At 42.4% G+C, this 21945-nt stretch overlaps 1 protein-coding gene and 2 pseudogenes across 1 annotated transcript; 1 reads left to right on the forward strand and 2 right to left on the reverse strand.

The window, feature by feature from the left end:
* The first annotated feature begins 2878 nt into the window (after window positions 1-2878).
* LOC147433464 (uncharacterized) lies at window positions 2879-4161 on the forward strand (annotated as a pseudogene).
* A 1996-nt stretch (window positions 4162-6157) lies between these two features.
* Window positions 6158-9357, reverse strand: LOC147433465 (uncharacterized; annotated as a pseudogene).
* Window positions 9358-10803: 1446 nt separating this feature from the next.
* Window positions 10804-15071, reverse strand: LOC147433466 (uncharacterized). The gene is made up of 9 exons (XM_086490144.1): window positions 14595-15071; window positions 14454-14515; window positions 14105-14175; window positions 13795-13998; window positions 13596-13661; window positions 13522-13542; window positions 13000-13452; window positions 12744-12904; window positions 10804-11378 (listed from the first exon to the last, which is right to left on the reverse strand). Exons 1-9 carry the CDS (start codon window positions 14769-14771, stop codon window positions 11070-11072), a joined length of 1524 nt encoding a protein of 507 aa, XP_086346270.1. The 5' UTR covers window positions 14772-15071; the 3' UTR covers window positions 10804-11069.
* Between the last annotated feature and the right edge of the window lie 6874 nt (window positions 15072-21945).

A 21945-nucleotide genomic window follows, 5' to 3' on the forward strand; every position in this document is an offset into this window, starting at 1 on the left:
GTGGAGAGACCTGGTTGAGCTGCAGACTGTGCATAGCTCTCTAACATTCTGCATGTTGAGTTGGAGAATCCTGATTGGTGTGCACACTGAACGTAGCTTCTAGCAAATTTTGATTGCTAAGCTGTCCATCATTTGACGGTCACATCCGATCTTCTGAGCTAGAAAGGCAAGGGGATGGAGCGTGCAGATTTGTTGCCCCCTTGACGACTCCCGACCTTGACGGGGTAGGTAATGGACACCTAGTGTCCATTCCTCATAATACCTATGACCCCTTGGCAACCGACAGATGTCAGGAGCCATTAGGGAGCATGTATTATGAGCGAATGACACTAAGTGTCCATTCTCGACCGTCAAGAGTAATTGGGAGGCGGGCCACGATTGTTGCATTCTACACCCTCGACATTCTAGCTGGGCTGCTACTGCACCTTTGAATTCACCTTGCATGTCGGGTACAACGTGCAACAATAGGTATAGTTCAGTCGAGAACACATGCTGATGAGGTTGATGGGGTAGGGGTGGATTATGGGTACTGATGTGGCTTAAAATCAATAGCAATGATTGAGAAGAGCTTGATCGATTAATTACAGTTGCTGACAGGGCTAGGAATCATTCACAATGATTGAGAGGTTGCAGCTCGATTATTACAACTGTTGACATGTCGTCAACCGATTTGCTGTAGCAAAGATTCCAATCCAGAATTGACAGTTCATGAAGGGCCAGAATCCTTTCCCCGCCAACCAGTGACCTTGATGGTGTAGGGAATGGACCTATAGTGGCCATTCCTTGAAATAATGGGCGACCTCATGGTGACCGGTGGGAGCCATGATGGGAGCGCATTATTTCAAGGAATGGTCACAGTAGGGCCATTCTCGACCATCATGGTCGTTGGGAGGGGGGGCAGTACACTGACCTGCATGACCTGCAGAGGGTGATAGTCATAAGGCGGAGGGGTAACATTCAAAATTCCATGTGATGATGTGGCATCTGAAGAGCCATTGACTCTTAGGTGATTACGACGGATGAGCTGTTGCAAGCAGGGCACATATTGCGTGCTGATCTAGGACACACTTATTGGATTGCATGGCTGAGATTACCAGCACTCATGTGGCATGCATCGCATGCTTGCAGAGCTACATTCTGCAAAATAAAGTGCGACAGATCAGCGATACAGATGCATTGCCCCCCTCCCTTGTCACTATATGGCACGGCTGGAGGCCAGAGGGGATCGAGGGCTGGGGGAGTAAGTAAGATGAGGGCCATCCGAAGGGGGAGGGGGGGCTGGTGCCTGGGGACGGTGGTGAAGTTACTGAGGGGGAGTGTGAGCATTCACTGCCGAACCCTTGCGTGCATCTTTGTGAACTAGGCAACTCGTGAGGCATGCGCTGCTTGGCCCGGCCGCCCTGCTTTCAATCTTCCCTTCCTGCGAAGGCTTGCACTGCCTTATCTGGTCTTATGATGCCTTATACCCTCAGCAGCTCACGATCATGGCTTTCCTGCATTGCCTCCAATCAGAGCTTATTCCTCCGTAGCCTTAGAGTATTTTCCTACACTCCCTTATATCCTCAGCAACAAGCATTCAGGGCTTCTTGCCTTATATCCTTAGTAGCAGGAAAACAAGCTTCTGAAGATTCCTTATACCCCTTAGCAGCATTGCTTATTACGACACTAAGCAGCATTGCATTCCAATTCCCTTAGCACATTCCACTCGTTCTCGCCCCGCTTTTAGGAGAAAAACAGAGCTTAAGTGCATGCTCCCCCTCCTAAAGCTTAAGTCCATTGCTACTACCCCCTCCCCCCCCCTAAAGCTTAAGTAATATTAAGATCCCCTTCTAACAAACAAACAATCACGGGGGATGGAGGATGCGAGACCGCTCTACATCAAAATTGTGCATGACAATGGAAGAAGAACTTGTCAATGCAATGCAACGGAAGAGTGTCAGGCTAACAAAATATGTTACGAGAAGAGGGTCGACATGATCGAGCATCTTTGAGATGATCATGGCATTGAGTGTGATATCCCGCTACGCAAGGATGGTCGACCTCGAGGCTTGGTGCATAGGACTTCGTCAAGGGAAAAATACATACGAGAATCAATCAAAGGTGCAGTTCGAGGATGCGGCTTATAAGTTCGAGAGAAACAAATCAAAGTTTCCACAAGGGAGGGAGAAGTCCTTGGTTCAAAAATGGAATGCTTTTGATGAGAGTGAGAAGCTAGCAAAGCGATCGAAAGAAGCTTTTGTAGAAAGATAAATGGCCAATTCATTAGAGGAGTAAATGAGCACAAAAGATGCACGCACGGCAGGTATACAAAAACGGATTGATGGGGGCTTCGAGATGAATGTAAGCATTTCTATCCCAGCCATCACACTTTTATTTTATCAAGATCAAGTTGCTTTTTTGCTTTCTACTCTGGTCTCTTTTTAGAAACGTAATCTCGGTGGAAAAAGGCATAAAGAAGAGGAGAAAGTTGATATTGGGCAAGCATGTACTTCGGTATGTCGCATGTAGTGTCGTTATTTTAAATGACTACTTGTATGGTATGATGCGGATTTTGAATTTGGTGTTAAATGAGTTGCATGTCTTGTAGCCAAATCTCGCATTGGATGATGGTCATGGTCCTTTGCTTGCACCTATGAAACAAACGGGAAAAAAGAAGCTTCATAGAGGGTACTCCCGTACCGTTAGGTGCTTCTTTTCTTGAAAATTTGTTGTCCATTGAAAGAGAGAAACGGGTAAAACTTTTTCATGTAGAAATCTAAATCATGCATATAGTTACTTAGCGTCTCTTGATCTTGTCAATATACTTCAGATTCGGGTGACCATTGGTTCGTCAAAGTTAATTCAAATGATTAGTGACTCTCCTCTTTGCAAAGGCGACATGCCACTTTCTTTGGTGATAAGCAAAGGGGGAATTAACTTGGAAGCAAGTAGTAGTAATGGCAATGAGTCCATACAAGCAAGGTGAATATTACCATCCTCTAAAGATTTAGTATTCTCTACCATTTGTTAATGTATAAATTTGCTTTGACATATAGTTTTGAAAGTGGATCACCAATTCACTTTAGATCTCATCGATCTAATATAAACTTTGAAGTGGACATGAAAATGATTGGAGATATTTCCCATGCCAAAGATTCCACAAAAACAATGAACTTGTTTATGATGTAAGTATAGTTTAAAGCTAATTTGAATGCTTTAGAAATATGTCGTGTATTATGTAAGTTTTCAACACAATGTCTTTGTTTTTTATGGTGATAGTTGGATAGAAAACACATTGCCAAAAGAGGCCTTAGACAAAGTTTGGTTCATGGATAGTTTATGGTATGACTATGTTACACTACATCACCATGAAGACATTGGAGTTATCAAGAGTTACTTGCAAGGTTTAGATATGAGGCTCAACATTGGTTCCTTTTTCTACCAATAGTTAGTAGTATGCTTTATTCATTTTCTTTTAGCTTGAACGTGATGTGATGTACGTTTGGTTGCCATGCTTAATTTGTTGCATATGTATGTCTTGTTTAAGGAACCATTGGGTCCTTTATGTCATCTTCAACAATCACTTCAAAAAGCTTGACAAATTTCCATGGGAGACACATGCTATCATGTACTTCAATTCATTGCATGATTCTAATGGCACAACCTATCTTGCTAGTGTCTATAGGTATGTATGTGGTAAGGAATATAGAGGTTATTGGGTGAGAGTTGGAACTAAGAGCTTTCCTTGTAGGGTTCTTGAGATTATATCTCACAATTGTTCGAAAGAGGGTTTGAAAGACTTCATGGAAAAACCAAGAAAAGGACTAGATCACCACTAGAAATACCTGAGGTGTGTCAATGGCTCAAGTGTTATACGCATGCGTTTACATGCTGATAGGATTAATTTATACAATATTGAAAATTGATACATGTCTTTAGGTTCCTCGCCAACCAAATGCCCATGATTGTGGGTTGAATTATGTATGGCTTATATGAAGCATTTTATTGTTGTGGCCTTTGGCAAACGATCAAAGAGCTGGGTATGTAATTGTTTTTCATTGAGAAAACACTTAACTTCATGTGATGGTCTTACTTTAGTGATTTACATGGTTCACTAACTCTGTATGTTTGATATACAGCTCACAAAGACTTGGTTCAAGCGCCAATCCGTTCAAAGGCTAAAAGAGGAGCTTATAGCTTGGAGCAAAAGGTCTCTAAGACTTGATGGAGTGCAAGGATGATGCGTTTTGGAAACTTTAGACTATGATATTTATGTAGCATCTCTTTTTTATCTCATGCACTGGAAATCACTTTATTATATGTAAAACTTTTGTGATGTAACTTTTGAGATCTTATGAGAGCAAAGTGCACCATAAGCTAGTGTCTTTTATGCCACATGATGGAGTTATGATGTAAATTTTTTGTTCTTTATGCAATATAGTCCATCTTGTGTCCTCCAATATGTCTCTCCATGCGTCTACTCTGGCTATCGATTGCCTACCTTTTGTATATATTAAGAGGGATATATCAAGGCTGGTTCCAAATTCCCAAGAGTGATCTAAGTTCACAATTGCAAATAATGCAATGCTATATGATCGAGTTTTTGTATTTGTTCTTTATACGATCTAACTTATCATGTTCTTTCCAATATGTCTTTCAATTTGTATATTTCATGTGTGTAAGAAATGATGTGTTAAGATCGATTCTAATTCTCTAAGAGTGACCAAGGTAGGTGCACTTGTTGCCAAAACCTTATGAGAGTGAAGATTGAATATGTCGTTCAATTTGTCTATTTCATGTGTGGTAAGAAATGATGTGTTAAGATTGATTCTAATTCTATAAGAGTGACCAAGGTAGGTGCACTTGTTGCCAAAACCTTATGAGTGAAGATTGAGCTAGTGCAATAATGCAATCTATTTGGATTCAAGTTGTTATGGTAGGTACATTTGTTGGTGAGAAAAGCGAGAAAAATTGATCGTGAAATTTCCAAGGGTCATGTGACCATGTAGGGGGTATGCCTTGGCTATTAATGGGGTGATCAACACAAATTGGTAGACCAATTATTGTAGGGGTGAAAAGCCCAAATGGTAACGAGGAATTGCTATAAAATATAAGCAAGTGATGTTTAAACTAAGGTAATTCAAATTCAATGACAACTAGAAGCACAAGCCTCCATTTGGGATGCAAACTATTCATAAGTGATGACCTTGGGGTGAACTATGGGTGAACTAGGGGTGCACAAAGGGTGAACTAGGGAGGAAATCTGAGTGAACTAGGGGTGAACTAGAGAGGAATCTGAATGAACTAGGAGTGAACTAAGGGTGAACTAGGGTGGAAATCTAATTGAACTAGGGGTGAACTAGGGAGGAAATTTGGGAATGATTCCTGAGAGCATGGTTTTGGGCCTTGTAGTGGTGAACTAAGGGTGAACTAGGGACCTAAAGTGAGAATAGTTCCTAAGGGGTGAACTAGGGGTGATATAGGGACCAAATCTAAGAATGTTTCCCGAGAGCATGGTTTGGGCCTTACAGTGGTAAACTAAGGGTGAACTAGGGTGAACTAGGGTTGAACTAGGGATGAGCATTAGTTTTGGCATGACAATGGTGAACTAAGAGTGAACGGTGATCTGAGGGTGAACTAAGAGTGAACTGGGGGTGAGCATGGTTTTTGGTCTATAGTGGTAAACCAAAAGTGAACTTAGGGGTGAACTAGTGGTGAACTGGGGGTGAACTAGTAGTGAACAAAGGGTGAACTCGAGATGAACTAGGGATGGATTTGGTGTGAGCACCACATAATTTCCTAGAGCATATCAAATGTAAACTCATATATTGAGTGCAAGAGTATGAAGACAAGTGTAACTAGAAGCAAAATAGACGTAAACCAAGTTTAAACCAAATATACTTGACCAAAATGGATCCATCATACGAGCACAAGCCTCCATTGGGATGCAAACACACTACGAATAACTTCACCATTGTCTTGAACCATTGTGATGTCTATCTCATCAGTTGGGGTTTCTCTCGATGTACAAGAAATAATCTTGCATACTACATTTGTTGGGATATCACATATTCTCACATGTTTATCTATTAGGTAGGTCTCTCCATCCGGAGGGGTATGTCGTGCCAATAAAGGCAATAATTCATGACAAGCGGCACATGTGATGGTAACCCTAGGGTCAACCATGAATGTTTTGGTGCAACAATGTGGACACCAAATTCATGGTGCCATGTTGATGTTTCCTTCGCAATATACCAGTTACGTGAGCTCGCTTTGTTGGTTGGGATGTACCTGGTTCATAAACCTCTATATTTGGCTCCACTTCTTGTGGCCTCTTCACATGCCCAAGTCTTGTTTGAGTCATATGTGCTTGTATTTGCCATATACTTCCTCTCATAGGCATCTCAATCGCCTTCGATGGGGAGGTCTTTAGTAAGGTATCCTTGCAAATGTTGAGTTCACGTAACAAGACTGTTTTTGAGCCGGATCATTTTCCTTCAAGCCTTCTTCAATCCTTGTAAGTATGCTTCTGACCTCGCTTACACAATTCAAGACCTCATTATCATCAGCCCCATCCGCAAATGAGTTACATCCATTAAATATTCATTGGTATCTTCTGTGTTCTGGAGATCTTTATCAACGGCATGCTCATTATCCACAGTTGGAATGAAGGGATACAAGTGTGGAAAGTACTTCTTTATGATTAGGTGAAGTGCATATCGGTGTTTACACTCGTTTTCCCAATCTGGGAAATCACAGTAGTTGCATTGCATGCTCACATGATGCCAGTGGCTTGGATTAGAAATACTTCAAACCTTGAATAATAATGTCATCTCATTCACAATCTCCAAGGTGGAAGGATCACCCTCGTACAATTATAGTATTTTCTCCCCACCATGTAATCGTGTAGTGTGTTGCTTTGAAGAGCCCCGGATGTTGTAGCGGACTGAGTCAACTAGAGTAACAATACCAAAAGAAATCAAGTTTAAGATCCCTCTTTCATAACAAAGAGAGAAAGCAATGCATGAGGGATTGTCTTACCTATTTCTTGTTTTTGTTTGAAGAACTCCAATAAAGTACCACCCATTCTAGTGCCAATTGTTGAGTCACCCACAATAGCATGCAAGAGATCCACAATAGATCTAATTGAGCCGTGCATCTAATAAGGTATACTTTATGTACTGCCACAATCTCTCCACTAAGTTGGTAGTGTCAACATTTCCATAATTGAATAAACGACCAAACTTAGTCCATCTTCTGCGTCATGGGCAGTCACGTCCACACCAACCATTTGTCACATACCTTCGCACATTACCATAAGTTGCATAGTGTTGAAGAAGTTCTTGGTAGTGATTCTCAAATTCTACCTCGTCGAAGGCATGCATATGTGTTGTCATTGATGAATAAAAATGATCTTGGAGCTCCTTTGGTACCTACATATACTTGAACAATTGGTTATCAAGGTGCACGAGGACCCACACATGCATTACGTTCACACAAAAGAGTCTACAAACCTATGCCAGGAAGAAGATTTTCCACCCATACTTTCTTTGTGTGGAACCAACACACAATAATGTGGCAAAAACGTTGCTCACGGGGTCCCGTTTCATAAGAATGCCAACAACTCATCTCCATTGATGACCTTTGAGCATGCTTCAAGCTCTCATTGAGATTCATCGATGACAAGGGTGCTAGGTCGAACATTCCCCATTCTAGATAGGATTGTAGATAATGTTATCTCTAGTTCTATCCTCTCATGATCTAAGCCTGGGTCATTAGAGCACATCATAAACCAAATTGGAATACCCACACCATGTTGGTTTGGCAAGATAGCAGCATATAGTGGTAGCCCAAACACATTCGTCTTGAAAGTGCTATCAATAGCCCATGAGTTATGCCGAGAGAATTGCATAGCCATTTCCAAACTGGAATACCCACACCATGTTGGTTTGGCAAGATAGCAGCATATAGTGGTAGCCCAAACACATTCGTCTTGAAAGTGCTATCAATAGCCCATGAGTTATGCCGAGAGAATTGCATAGCCATTTCCAAACTGGAATACCCACACCATGTTGGTTTGGCAAGACAGTGGCATATAGTGGTAGCCCAAACACATTCGTCTTGAAAGTGCTATCAATAGCCCATGAGTTATGCCGAGAGAATAGCATAGCCATTTACAACATCCATTAGTCTTGAATGATAAGAATAAATGGCTTTTCACTGTCATCTGTTGCATGAGGATTGTAAGGCTGGTAGTAGCACACCTGCATGTTTTCACGAAAAAGGATTCAATAAGCACTATGTACAAACAACTTTTGGTCACTACAACTCTTGTAAACAAACCAAAATCTTATGGATACCTTTAGCATTGTAGCCTCGGTCAGCATACATGTCCAATCATCCTTAGAAAGTTTTCCTTGGAGCACAAAAGGAGAAGTATACCTAAAATGCGTTAGTTTCACCAAGAGAAATTACATCGTGTACTTCAGACAAAGAGATAGCCCAGTAAATACCTTGATTTTGTATTTGAAATGACTTCATTGAAACTTCCCTCTGTATCATAAAGAATTTGAAGGTTGCTTGATCAACACAAGAAGACCGTTCATAATATAATTGTTCTTTTGATAAGGACACCTTTGCAACACTACGTGCATTGCCAACATCAAATAGATCTTCCATACAACACTCAATCACATTTGGATGGATAGGTAAGTGGTATAAATCCTCAAAATTGCCAGGGATATGTCCTTCATTAAGAGGAAACAACAAAATGGAGGCCTTTTTGTTACCATCAAGATATTCTACTTTGACTTTGAAAGGGCATCCACACTTCTTTGTTTTTCTAAACCTCTGATGTAATCAACAGTGGTCTTAGAGATATCATAGCTCTTACTGGAATGGAGCATAACAAGCCTCACTTTATGCTCAATCATAATATCCACCAAAGCTACTTTTACTTCTGATACATCTACACTTTTGTGCGATTTGAAGATGATGAGGGTAAGCAAAGATAACTCATGCCATCTTCAGATTGTCCCAAGCACAACCCTTCCTTCATTTTTCTCCATCTACCCAAATCTAGCACCCCTCTAGTATCACAAGATTTAAGAGCTTCCAAGGTGATTAAAGTGTCATCCGTAATCACATTCTTCATCAACTCATAAGTACTCCTTTCAAAAGAATAGAAAATGGGAGAACATATGCTAGTGGATCAAAGGAAGGTAACCTTATTTGTGTCCTCCACGAGATGACTTCATCACCTTCAAAGGATCTTGAAGAGTCACTAGCTTGATCACATGTGTTGCTACTGCTTGAGTCACTCTCCAATTCTAGGTTCGATATGATCTCGTTGCCTGCATGGTCTTCAAGTGATTCCATATTGACGGAAGCTGAGTTTAGTTTACTTCTAGTTCATCCTTAGTTCACGCCTAGTTCACCCCTAGTTCATCCCTAGTTCACCTCTGTAAACCCACATTCCATGAATCCATGCTCTCAGGAATCATTCTCAGGCCACCCTAAGTTCACTACTAGTTTACCCTTAGTTCACCCCTAGTTCACTATGGTAAAGTCAGAAAACCTTAGTTTACTTCTACTTCACCCTAGTTTACTGTTAGTTCACTAATTTCAAATCTCTCTCTCCTCACTATACGTGCACATTAGAGTCCCTCAATGTGAAGCTTTGGCTTTTTAAAATGTGTCTTCTCAAAGCAATCATGACTGGCCCTTAACTGTCCTTGGATTATGTGCAAATCTACTTTTCAAGCCTAATTTACCCCATGTTCACCTCCAATCATTGATTAAGAATCTTCCTAAAAAGACGTGCAAATCGCTTTCCCACCCCAGTTCACCCCTAGTTCACCAACTCCCTGGACGGTTGAGACCGCATCACGATTCTCGCTTTGCTTTCCCACCATAGAACCCCCCCGGGTTGGAGCCGTGCCATATAGTGGCGAGGGCCCCCCTCCCCACGACCTTGATGAAGAAAGAAACAACCAGCTCCAACAATAGCGACAATCTACACGATGGCATTGTGTGTCCTTTTGATTAGGCCGCAAAGCACCCGTCATGTCAAGGTCCAGCTCTACTCACCTTATCTTATTGTTGTTTTGCACAAGTTCTTGCCCCACGTGGCGAATAACTTTTGTTCTAAAGAACCTGAGAGCAAGGACCTCTTCCTCATATGGCCAGCCCTTCACCAAGAATCAACTCAAGAGGGATCCACTCATGGAGATGATGATAATGCCAAAAGTTGATGCCAATGGAGGCAAGGGTCAAAGCAATACCCCAAAAGGTCTTCCCCCCCTCTCTCTCATTTACAACAACCCTCCTCTCTTAAAAGGTTTTTGAATTGAGGAGTTTGATGGGGAGGTTCCCTAACTTCCCTTCACCTCTAATTTGTCAGTTTGCCCCTGGTCTTTCTAAGAGAGGCATTGTATGATGGAAACTATTGAACATCAAGGGGGCCTTTTCTATGCATGTGCGATGGAGGAGCTCTTTCATTTTATGCATTTCCAAGGGTCCTTGGGGTACCTATGAAAGAGCTTCGAACAGATGCTTCCATTTACGGAGGGGCGGGTGATGGTGGATTTGCTTAGCTTATAAGGCAAGGGCGAACCCAGAATGGCCACTTGGCAATGCTCAACCACCAATACAGCGACGTGAGGAATCAAGAGAAAAGACAAAGGGACATAGAAGCAGGAGAAGAATTTAGCTTAAGAGCTCAAATTTGCACCTGTACTAGTGTATGGGGTTTCTTTCAGCCTCAAAAAGTAGGGGTTCTTTGATGTGGGGCGTTTGAGAAAGATATATTTCAATGATCGAGCTTATGATCAGCTGGTGATGGAGAGTGCAAAGCAGAAGGAGATGCTGAGGGCCATTGTTGCAACCAACTTGTCAGAGAAGGATGAAAGAGGCAGGGGGTTGGATATGGTGGTAGAAAAGGGGAAGGATGTATAGTGTTGTGTTATGGGCCTCCTGGCACAGGCTAGACACTAACAGCAGAGAAACTCTCCACAGACCCTTGTGGGCTATCAGTGCATTTGAGCTCGGATATGAGGCTGGTCAGCTGGAGAAACACCTTTGCCAAGTTCTTAACACAACTCTGAGGTGGCATGCGGTAGTACTACTTGATGAAGCATATGCCTATTTGGAGCGTGGACATTAAACACAATCTCATGACAGGTGTTTTCCTCCGTCTGCTCGAGTATTTTGCAGGCGTCTCTTCTTAACCACCAATCGCGTGCGAGATTTTGATCAGGCCTTCTTGTCTCGCATCTCGCTGTGCACCCATTACCCTGTCCTTGATGATTGATACCTCTCAAGCTACAGAAACAAAGGTTGCCAGCCTTGTTCTCTGCAGGCAACCGTTTAATGGGCATGAGATTCACAACATTGTCACCCTGGCTCGAAAGCAGAGCACAATCTCCAAGTCTTGCAGATGTACAAGATGCCCTTCAGCTCGTGATGCAGCGTTCCAGAGAGCTACTTGAAGATTTTGAGTAGTCCATTCTCCGAGTTTACCACAAAAGGATAATAGTTTTGGATTTTTTACCGGCTTATTAATCACGATGTCGAGCACACAAAGGCAGTGAAGAAGAAGGTGAGTCTGTGGAGTAGTTCGTTTATCAATGTGTAGTTTTGATGAAAAACAGTGTAGAGGCAAAAGCTCTCAAAAACAATGTCAATGGCAAAATAACGAAAATGAAAGTCCCATTCATTAAACACACTCAGAAAAGGTTAGAAAGAGAGGTGCACTTAATCACCTCATCTCCTTATTGATTACAACATTAACCCTAATTGGATAAAAATTAGGAAACCTTTGCAAGACCCGAAGGTTTCTTGATGTATTCACATTGTTTTCATATAACTTGATACAAACATTCAGACAGACGATACCCGCACATGGTTACCAAGTCAAATAGTGCACTTCAACTTTGAGTTCATCAAGGCTTGAAGCTTTTTGTATATTCAATTCGCTAAGGTTTCCTTTAATTTACATGTTTTCCACACTCATTGCATGATAAAACGTTTTAACTAATCACATTGTTTTCATGTAGTTTAATTCGAATGTCAACTTTGTGCACCCCGGCGACAACAACTGCACACAATTACCAGCTCAATAGCGCTTTTCAATTTGTAAAGATTCTCAATGCTAATTGAATTTTAAATTTGCTAAGATTTTCTTCAGTTTAGCTACATGGTTTCCTCACACTGAACTATGTTACCAGAAATATTCACATTGTTTTCATGTAGACACCCATTCACTATTTTCAAATCAATACACTTTCAATTATTTAAGTACATCAATGCTTTTTATATTTAAAAATTCATTTAAGCTTCATAGTTTAATTTAGCGCCATGTTTCCCCCGAATAGATTCTCGATCAATTACCGTAACTATTTCGAGAAATACATGTGTGTCTTTTTTTTCCAGCTTTTATTGCATAAGCAACATGCTTGTTTACTAGATGCTCAATATCATTCTATGATTTTTAAATTACTCGTCGGTCATTATAATGTCTTCACTTTCATGTTGATAAAATAACACACTCGAGAGGCAGTGAAAAATCTTGAGAGACAGAGAGAGAGCTGTGAATGAGAGAGCGAGTGAGAGAGAGAGAGAGAGAGAGAGAGAGAACAGGGTTTCGACGCCACTCTCAAACATCAAGAGAGTGCACTGTTCGTCATCGGCATCAAAGACTCCCAATAAATTTTAATTTTTGTTAAAAGTGTCAATCTCTCTACACAAGTGGCCATTAAGATCACCTGAAGACTAAAAATTTGGATGGGAGACATTCGAACCCCAACATTAGTCACTTTGGCCTGGATGTTCCTCTTCTGCCTGCAGTTGCCTCTTGAGACTACAAAACCAACAATTTTGATCCATGGTAGGATTTCCTCAAGGTTGCTGCTGGCTGCCACTCTTCCTGAAGCATGTGCCCTTGAAGAATGATTTGCCATCATCAAGCTTGCTCACCAATATAAATGTCGCTGGTTTCCTCCTCGTTGATGTACTACGCACTTGGAAACTTCCCTTCATCTGTACATGCTTTTAAACTATTCTCCACACATTCTCTTAGCCCTTGACATTGTGCAATTGCATTCGGTGCATAGACTATGGCATCCAATGAACCAGGTGGATCTGTAAGAGAATAGCCCTCACCATCTCTGTATACCAGCTCATCTGCTTCAATGGGGACAGAGGCGAGACACCTACCTAGTTCAGGAGGTTCACGCACTATTCCCACAGTGTGTTCCTTTCCGTGTTTTCTGCTGTCTCTACCATCCTCAGACGTGTGCCTGCCAATGCCTAGCTTTGCGTCAGAGGTGATATCTCCCTCACAAATGGGCGACAATAAACCCCTGAGAGGTGAAGTGGGCCGCACAAGGTCCTGAGAAAAGACACCATTCATATCCAATGCGGATGCATTACTACAGGGGCCGTTGCACGGTGGCTTCAATGGCATAGCATCACCTGGAGATTATGTCTTTGAGATTGCAAAAGTAATTGGTAAGCTAGACGGTGGCTGAGGAAAAACCTCACCTGGAGATGATGCATTCGTCTCTGCAAAAGTAGCTACACCTGGTAAATCTCGCTCCTTTATCAAGCCTTAGCACTGTTATCCGGCCGTTCATCTTGAACCACATCATCAGCTGTGCGGATTGTTGGCTTGTCATGTGGTCCTACGGTAATAACATATCAAATAAAAACATACATTACATATATGTTACGTTCAATCATGAGTAATTGAAGCTACCTTCTTGATTGCTCCAGAAGCTTAAATAATCTGCTGTACTAAGTAGCCACAAATAATACCCGTACACAGTAGCCCGTCGGAACTTGGAGGATAGTTGCGATGATGTGTTGGGGTGGTGGCTTCTGAAGCAATATCATCAGGTCTAGCATTCTCGTACGGATTCATGGGTTCATTATCATCTGAACTATCCCCCAAACTATTCCAGTATGTTCCCAGGTTGGTAGCAAGTACAGACACGGGTACCCCACCATGTACCTTAACATCTGATGAGAAAACTCAAAGCATTGAGTACCATGTACCTCAGTATTTGTACACACACTTAGCACTACCAAAAAAAAGAAAGAAAATCCTCAAGAAACAGAAGCTTGCCGAAGACTACGTAATTGGTCATCTTGCTTGTCTCGTGGCACACAAATGAACTCCGTATGCTGGTACTTAAACTGCATAGCAAACAAGATCTTTACCATTTGTAAGAGGCACCAAACCTGTAAGAGCATTGCTGCCAGCAAATGTCTTTCTTTCGCTCCCATGTATACAATACATCCATGCAAATTATGGTAATACCTCCTCAAAGCCATTATAAAACATGCAAAAGCTTATCATGCAAAATGGATTGAACCAAGCCAAGCTGATGCATGGAGGCAAACAACAACGACAACAATGTGCGCATGCACGACAATCAATGTATGTTTACACTACGAAACATACACGTCCTGACCTTCCTTCCAAATGGGCCCATGTGAAGATAATGAGTTGATAATCTAATGCATGCCGTTTGCACTGAATGAATTCAAGCTAAAGACTACAACAAAGATCTAACAAGGTGGTACACCCCATCGTCTTGTAGGCTAAATTAGACATCCTCCTCATCATAAGAATGGATCTCCTCAGATTCCTCTTTGTCCAGGATTGGACCACATTGATGCACTTTGCCGATAATTTTCACGTTGTTCTCGTCGGTGGCGCCTGCCTGGCCAAAGTGTCTGCAACTTGTCACCTTCTTAGATTTGTCTTCTAGTTTTCTGGCCTTGTGCATCCCTTTGGAATGATCTCCCTCTACGGAAACACATGAAGCGCAAGCATAAGTTTGATGCTCTGAGTATGCGAAAATTGAGCACACTACAGTGGAAGAGCAAGCACATGCACATGTGTGTGTGTGTGTGTGTGTGTGTGTGTGTGTGTGTGTGTGTGTGTGTGAGAGAGAGCCTGTATCAGCTCCTTGAGATCCATTGAAGTGGGCTGGGCCGCAGGAATATGCACCATTTGAGACTCCATAGCTGCCAACAGAAACCGAATGTACTTTCAGTGTACCGTCGGCTACTAAAGAATGGAAGGTTGCTTGCACCGCCTCAGCACTAACACCTATATTTAATGCGGGGGAGAGTAATGGGATCCATGGCGGGGAAGTTCACGCAAGAGGATCGAAAAGATCGCAGTCGATGTCTGCTCAAAAACTAAACCTGGACACACACTAAATCTCGACTATGTGGGCAATGCATCCCGAACTCACAATATTACAGCGTCAAAATGGGTTGAGATATACAATGTGCACGTGGGTGAGGTGGTTAGCCCATGCGACACTGAATGTGGACCCCTATATCACGAGTTCAAGTCGTGAAGGTGTATTCATCAAGTTCAGTGCCCCCTATTTTTTTGGTGGCGCGCCTCGTTTTTTGCATTTGCCAGGTTTAGTGCGCCACGAGATCCCACCCCCCAACCCCGACCATCGATCCCATTACTCTCCCCCGCATTAAATATATGTGCTACTTAGTGCCAAGGCTTGCACCGGTTTTTTGCATTTGCCAGGTTTAGTGCGCCACGAGATCCCACCCCCCAACCCCGACCATCGATCCCATTACTCTCCCCCGCATTAAATATATGTGCTACTTAGTGCCAAGGCTTGCACCGGGCAGTTGTTGGTTTTCACATCCCCCGCCCCCCCTTACTAATTGACACCTCCTTTTGGGAGGTGGGATCAATGGCTCAAGATCATTGGTTGGTTGTGACCGTTGGATTGCGTAGGGAATGCAAAAGATTCCCAATTTACCAGATCCGGGGCTTAAACCCACTACCCTCTCCCACTTAGAATTGGCTCTAACCACTTAGCTATCTCACATTTGTTCAAAAATAAGCAGCAACGGTTGAACTTCTTTACCTTGATTGTCTATGTAATATAGTTTTTGAGAATATTGCAAGGAGACTTACACCACTTGGCAGCACATCATTGGAGGGAGATAATCATTAGATATAGATATGGAAAAAGGTCGTGAGATAATTCTGGAAAAGCGAAGCAAAGTCAGCTAATTGTGGAGCACACCCTAGAGAGAGAGAGAGAGAGAGAGAGTGTGTGTGTGTGTAATGGAATTGGCCTATTAAATCGAGAGTAGCGAAATTAAAGAGAGTACTTTTGTGAAATTACTTTGTGAGCATAGCGGGTGAACATAATTGATGGTAGCAACATAAACATAGCATTTAGTTAACTTGGCATGAACAATACTATTGCAAGAGAGAGAATTTAGAGAACATGACAACAATTGAGGACCGGATTTATGTGGAGCTGGTCCCTCCCTCCAATAGGCATTTGTATTATGGTTTCTCCCATCAAGAGAGACTTGTTACAATACAATCTTTGTGTTCCTTGTGACCTAGGTGATGCAAAGAAGATGGAAAGCTTCACGCATCACAAGCATAACGTAAACCACCTTGGGAAACGCATTAACTATCCCAAGTCTCAGTCCCAAGACCTCAAACACCTTCGAAGGTGAAGAGAGCTAGTAGGGAATGAGGGTAGGAAAGAGGAAGAAGAAACATTTCATAAGAGAAAGAATTAGTTCCTCACTTATCATCACTCTTCTTGCTAGCATGCATAATAGCATAGTAATGAAGATGAAGAAGATGTCAAGCTTAAGCATTGAAGCATGACTCTTGGTTGGATTCGCACTCCATAGCCAAGAGTGTTGGTGTAGACTCTCGACCTTTCTACTTGCTTGGAGAAGGAGAGGGAGCTCTTGCACTTTGCACTTCACACAATGAGAGTGTGTGTGAGTGTGAGTGGGAGAGTATACCCCCTAAGAAGGCCCCCTACTTGCTTTTGGTTGACCCCCCCTTGTAGCTCATGCTTGAAGCTCATTGGACCCCTCCAAGCCTAGCCAATCACAAGCAGGAGGTAAATCAAGTAACAAGGGTAACAAGTGTCCCCCTTTCCCCTTTGAGAGAGAGGACTTGATAAATGTAAAAACAATTAATTAAATCTTTTAAATTATCATTGGACCCCTTGGGTGGCCATTGGCCAATCAATAGGCTTTAGTCACACAATGAGGGCAACATAAGGAGGAACTTGACAAGTGTCCCCTTTGCTTTCTTTGTACCAAGCTTGCCTTGAGTGAGTGTGTAAGTGTTCTCTCTCATCCCCCCTCTTGTAGGGCTCACCCCCTCCTTTGTAGGGATTAGTGTTGACTTTTGGACACCTCAAGCCACTCAACTTTGGGCCCAGCTCCCACCACAAGCTTGGCCCTTAATCCCCTCAAGCTTGGACCGGGTTCCTACCTCGAGTACAACCCTAGCATCTCAAGCATGACAAGCACCTCAAGCATCTCAGTCATCAAGCACCTTAAGCACCTCAAGCATCTTAGTCATCAAGAACCTCAAGCACCTTAGTCATCAAGCACGTCAAGCACCTTAAGTTTGGGCCGACTTCCCACCTCAAGCTCAGTCCTAGCTTACCTAAGGTCAAAGGACTTTTACACTAACTATTGGAGGTCTTCAATGAAGCTAACCCTAAGGCCTTTATGCTCCATTGGTTAAGCTTGCTCTTTGATAGACCATCTCTCCTCAAAGGAATTTTACACTAACTATTGGAGGTCTTCAATGAATCTAACCCTAAGGTCTTTATGCTCCATTGGTTAACCTTCTCTTTGATAAACCATCTCTCATTTGGGTCCCATTACCATTGACCCCGTGTTGAGATAGATCTATAAGCACATGTCTATATCCTAACCCTTGTTCCCGTTGATTCTCCCACATTAAATGATCAGTTTAATATGAGAAAATCATTTGGGCTGGTTAGTTATAGATTTTATGACATTACCTCTCTCTTGAAATCATAGTCATCCTCGATTATGAGGTAGAAGAGATAAAGCCTTAGTCATTAGTCAATCTTACTTAGCGGGTAGAGGATCCCTTTTTACCCTATGACATCTTTCCAAGATAGATGACTAATCCATTTGGTGCTTGGGAGACATAGCTGCCGCAAAGCATGTCTGCTCTGAAGTCCATTTCATTCTCCCAAGTAGAGTGACAAATTCTACTCGGTGTTTGAGAGACGTCGTCATCACAAACATGATTTTAAGCATGCATACTATTTAAATTTGTGCACAGTAAAAAGAGAACTATAAAAAGCGAACTAGCCTTATAAGACAAAAATATTGGTCATTTAAAAGAAATTTGTACATATGCTTACTCTAATGTAGCATTGTAAGCATTGACAAGGTTCATATTATCCTTAAGCTCTATTCCTTGCATCCATCTAGCATCTTCAAAAGGATAATTTTTTAACTTAATAAGATACCGTCGGATAATCTTACCATGTCGTAGTACCTTGTCTTCATGCCGAAGAATAGCTTCGGGTTGTAGCACCTGTTCTTGTTACCATATACATGTGGTAGTGATGTGTGTGAACACACTAGGACCGCCGGGGCATTTTTTCCCTCTTTAGGAGGTTTTTTCCCCCGTGCATTGTATATACGCCCATCACTCTAGGGCTATCTATCTTTCCATTGCACACGAAGTAATACACTCTCCATTGTGTGCCTTGAGCTTCCTTCGTCTTCTCCAAGTTGTGTGTGTTTCTCTGCAACCCTAATTCCAACAATTGATATCAGAGCAGGTCACGTCCTCCCGGGCTTAGTCGCCAGCTGCTCCAGCACACGCCTGCTCACTTTCTCCGATTTCAGTGAGCTTTGGCGAGCGTTCGCAGGTCGAAATTTTTTTTGGGTAGACTCGTAGAGCTCGGTCTGCTCAGAATTTTGATTTGGGCTCATTTCCGCCTCCGTTTCCACTACAGACACTACTGCACAGGCTATTTCGTCATTTTGTGCAGAATTTCTGTCAGTGCCGTTTTCTGCATAACAGGTGCCTTATAGTCTTCTACGGTTTGTTCTATATAGCACGGGTTGTTCCCGCTCCATTTCTCCTATTTTCGGGCAGTTTCCACATCAGGTGCAGCATTTACCATGGCTGGCAACAACAACACAGATGTGTTCAAGATGTTTGCTGCTGAGGACAGGTTGGATGGGGACAACTACCCTATGTGGGCTTATATGATGCAACATGTTCTTGTGTCAAAGGGTGTCTGGAACATTGTGCAGGGCATTGATGTACGTCCTGGTTCTGAGGATGTAAGCAATGTTGAGGATGTTGCAGGTCTTGCTGCAAGGATTGCAGCTGTTAGAGTTGTTTTGCCTACGGCAGAACAAGCTCGTTGGGATGTTAAGGATGCGCAGGCTCATGCATTGATTGCGTTGTTTGTGAAGCGCACCATTGTTCCTCACATCCGTTCTGCAAAATCTACAAAGCAGGCTTGAGATATTCTAGTAGGTCTTTATGCAAGCCGCAATGAGGCTAAAATTGCTTTGCTGCCTAAAGAGCTGGAGTCAAAGATTATGCATGAGGAAGATGATATGGATACTTTCCTTGCTAGTGTCAAGGATATCAATGAGCAGCTTATTTTTGCAAGTGAAGTCATTTCAGACAGTTCCCTTGTGCAGACTGTTCTTGATGCCTTACCAGATTCCTACCAGACTTTTGCTAGTACTTGGAGACTGATGACCCAAGGAAATCCAGAAGTTGTCAAGTTTGATGCATTATGCACATTATATTGTTGTTGCAAGAGTCACTGTCCAGAAAAAACAGGACTAGACAGCGTGCAGTTGAACAGGCTTTCATTGCTTCTCAAAGAAAGTGTGGTAACAGTAATGCAGCCACTTCTTATGGTTCTGCTACGAGTGGCAAAAATTATGTTCCTAATGCTTCTGCTGGCAACACTTTGTCTGGCAATTCTGGTGATAAGGGCAAAAAGAAGATGCGTTGCCATTATTGTAAAGCCAATGATCACTTGATCAAGTCGTGTCCTAAGTTGAAGGCCAAAGAGGCTAAGAAGAAAGAGGGTGGTTCCAATGCAAATACTGGTTCCACTACAAATGCAGCCATTGTTGAGTCTTCTGTGAAAGGAGACTATGTTGCTGATGTTGATGCAGAATGGGCTTTTAGCGCAGAGTGCACTTACAATCCTGTTGTCCATGATGCATGCTTGTCAGTTGCTGCAGATTCACATGTGTGGTATTTCGACAGTGGTGCTACAAAGCACATTACCTCACATCGTGAATTGTTTACCTCTCTCGAGTCTGTCCCTCATGGGAATTCAGTCACTTGTGCCAACAACGCCTCTTATCCAGTTCAGGGAGTTGGAAAGATTGTGCTCACTGCTGCTAATGGCAGTTCCTTCACACTTGTTGATGCACTTTATGTACCTGGGATCAAGAAGAATCTCTTGTCTGTATCCGTACTTGCTAGACTTGGACTTGTAGTCAAATTTGTGGATGACAGATGTACAGTTCATGATCTCAGTTTTGGTGATGAAATTGTTGCATCTGGCCTTTTGTGCCGTGGGCTGTATAAGCTCACTTTGTATGACAAGTGTGGACAAAATTTTGCAAATGCTGTTGTAGATTCAAGGGCTATTTCAGATGCAAAACTTTGGCATGCACGTTTTGGTCATCTGAATTTTGCCAGTTTGTTGCGTTTGCAGAAATCTGATATGGTTGCTTCTTTGCCACCTCTTGAAGCACCTGTCAAACATGTTTGTGAAGGTTGTATTTTGGGTAAGATGCAGCGTTCTAAAATTCCAAAGGATGGTTCAGTTCGGGCCACATGCAGGTTGCAGCTTGTGCATAGTGACGTTTGTGGGCCCATGCAAACTCCATCCTTGGGCAATTACCTGTACTTCGTGACTTTCATTGATGATTACTCCAGGCATGCATGGGTATTTCCGCTTAAAGCGAAGTCCGAAGTTTTTATGTACTTCAAACAATTTCTGGCTATGGCTGAAAATGTCTCGAAATGTACTATGGGCACCCTCCGTTCCGATCGAGGGGGGGAGTATATGTCTCATGAATTTAATGCATTTTTGGCTAGTCGTGGGATAAAACACCAATGTACAGTGCCTTATACACCTCAGCAAAATGGTGTTGCTGAGAGGAAAAACAGGTCACTGACGGAAATGGCACGATGTATGGTCAAAAGTCAAGCTTTACTGCATTCTTTTTGGCTTGAGGCCATCATGTGTGCCACTTATGTACTTAACAGGTATCCTACGAAAGCTTTGCAGTCTATTACTCCATATGAAGCATGGCATGATAGAAAGCCTTCTATTGAGCACATGCGTGTTTTTGGCTGTTTGGCATATGCTTTGGTGCCACAAGTGCAGCGCAAAAAATTGGATGATAAGGCTGCCAAATGTATTTTTGTTGGTTATAGTGCTGAAAGCAAAGGTTACAGGTTGTATCGTCCGCAAACAAAACGTATTCTGGTTTCACGGGATGTAGTGTTTGTGGAAGATTCTGTTCAGCCCTTGTTGTCATGTACTAGAGACAGTAATGTAAGCTCACAAGACATTTATGACACTTTGTTGCCTCTTTTCAGTGGTGGAAATACGAATGTAAGTTCCAATGAGGCAAATGTACAGCCTATGGGGGTTTCTGAAAATGTTTTAGATCAGCCTATTACTGATGCAGATGTACATGATGTACTTGATGAGGAAAGGGCTGAAAATGAGCAGGCTAGAGGTATGCCATAATGGCTGGTGCACACTTTGCGTGACAGTAAATTGGATGCACCTTTGTCTAGTCGTACTCGTTCAGGCTCTTGCCATGCATCTTATGCATCAGATTGTTATGCTTTGGCTGTGTCTATCTTACATGATGTTGAGGAGCCTCTGACTTTTGATGAAGCACAGAATTCAGAAAATTGGATGGCTGCCATGCAATCAGAATATGATGCACTTATAGAAAATGACACATGGACTTTATGTGATTTGCCTCCTGGCAAAAAGGCCATTGGTACTAAGTGGGTTTACAAGTTGAAACGCAAGCCGGATGGTGAAATCGATCACCATAAGGCTCGACTTGTTGCAAAGGGTTATGCACAGCAAAAAG

Source organism: Adiantum capillus-veneris, chromosome 19 (genome assembly GCF_014529385.1).
Source record: "Adiantum capillus-veneris isolate H3 chromosome 19, ASM1452938v2, whole genome shotgun sequence".
Lineage (NCBI taxonomy): Eukaryota > Viridiplantae > Streptophyta > Polypodiopsida > Polypodiales > Pteridaceae > Adiantum > Adiantum capillus-veneris.

Bases quoted from the DNA above. Each gene is read 5' to 3' on its own strand.
- LOC147433466 (XM_086490144.1), bottom strand. From the start codon at position 14,771: ATGCACAAGGCCAGAAAACTAGAAGACAAATCTAAGAAGGTGACAAGT. The intron at 13,543-13,595 runs GTGCTAAGGCTT...CTACTTTTGCAG, and splicing joins AGATGAACGGCCGGATAACA to AGACGAATGCATCATCTCCA. The intron at 13,453-13,521 runs GTGAGGTTTTTC...CATAATCTCCAG, and splicing joins GACGAATGCATCATCTCCAG to GTGATGCTATGCCATTGAAG.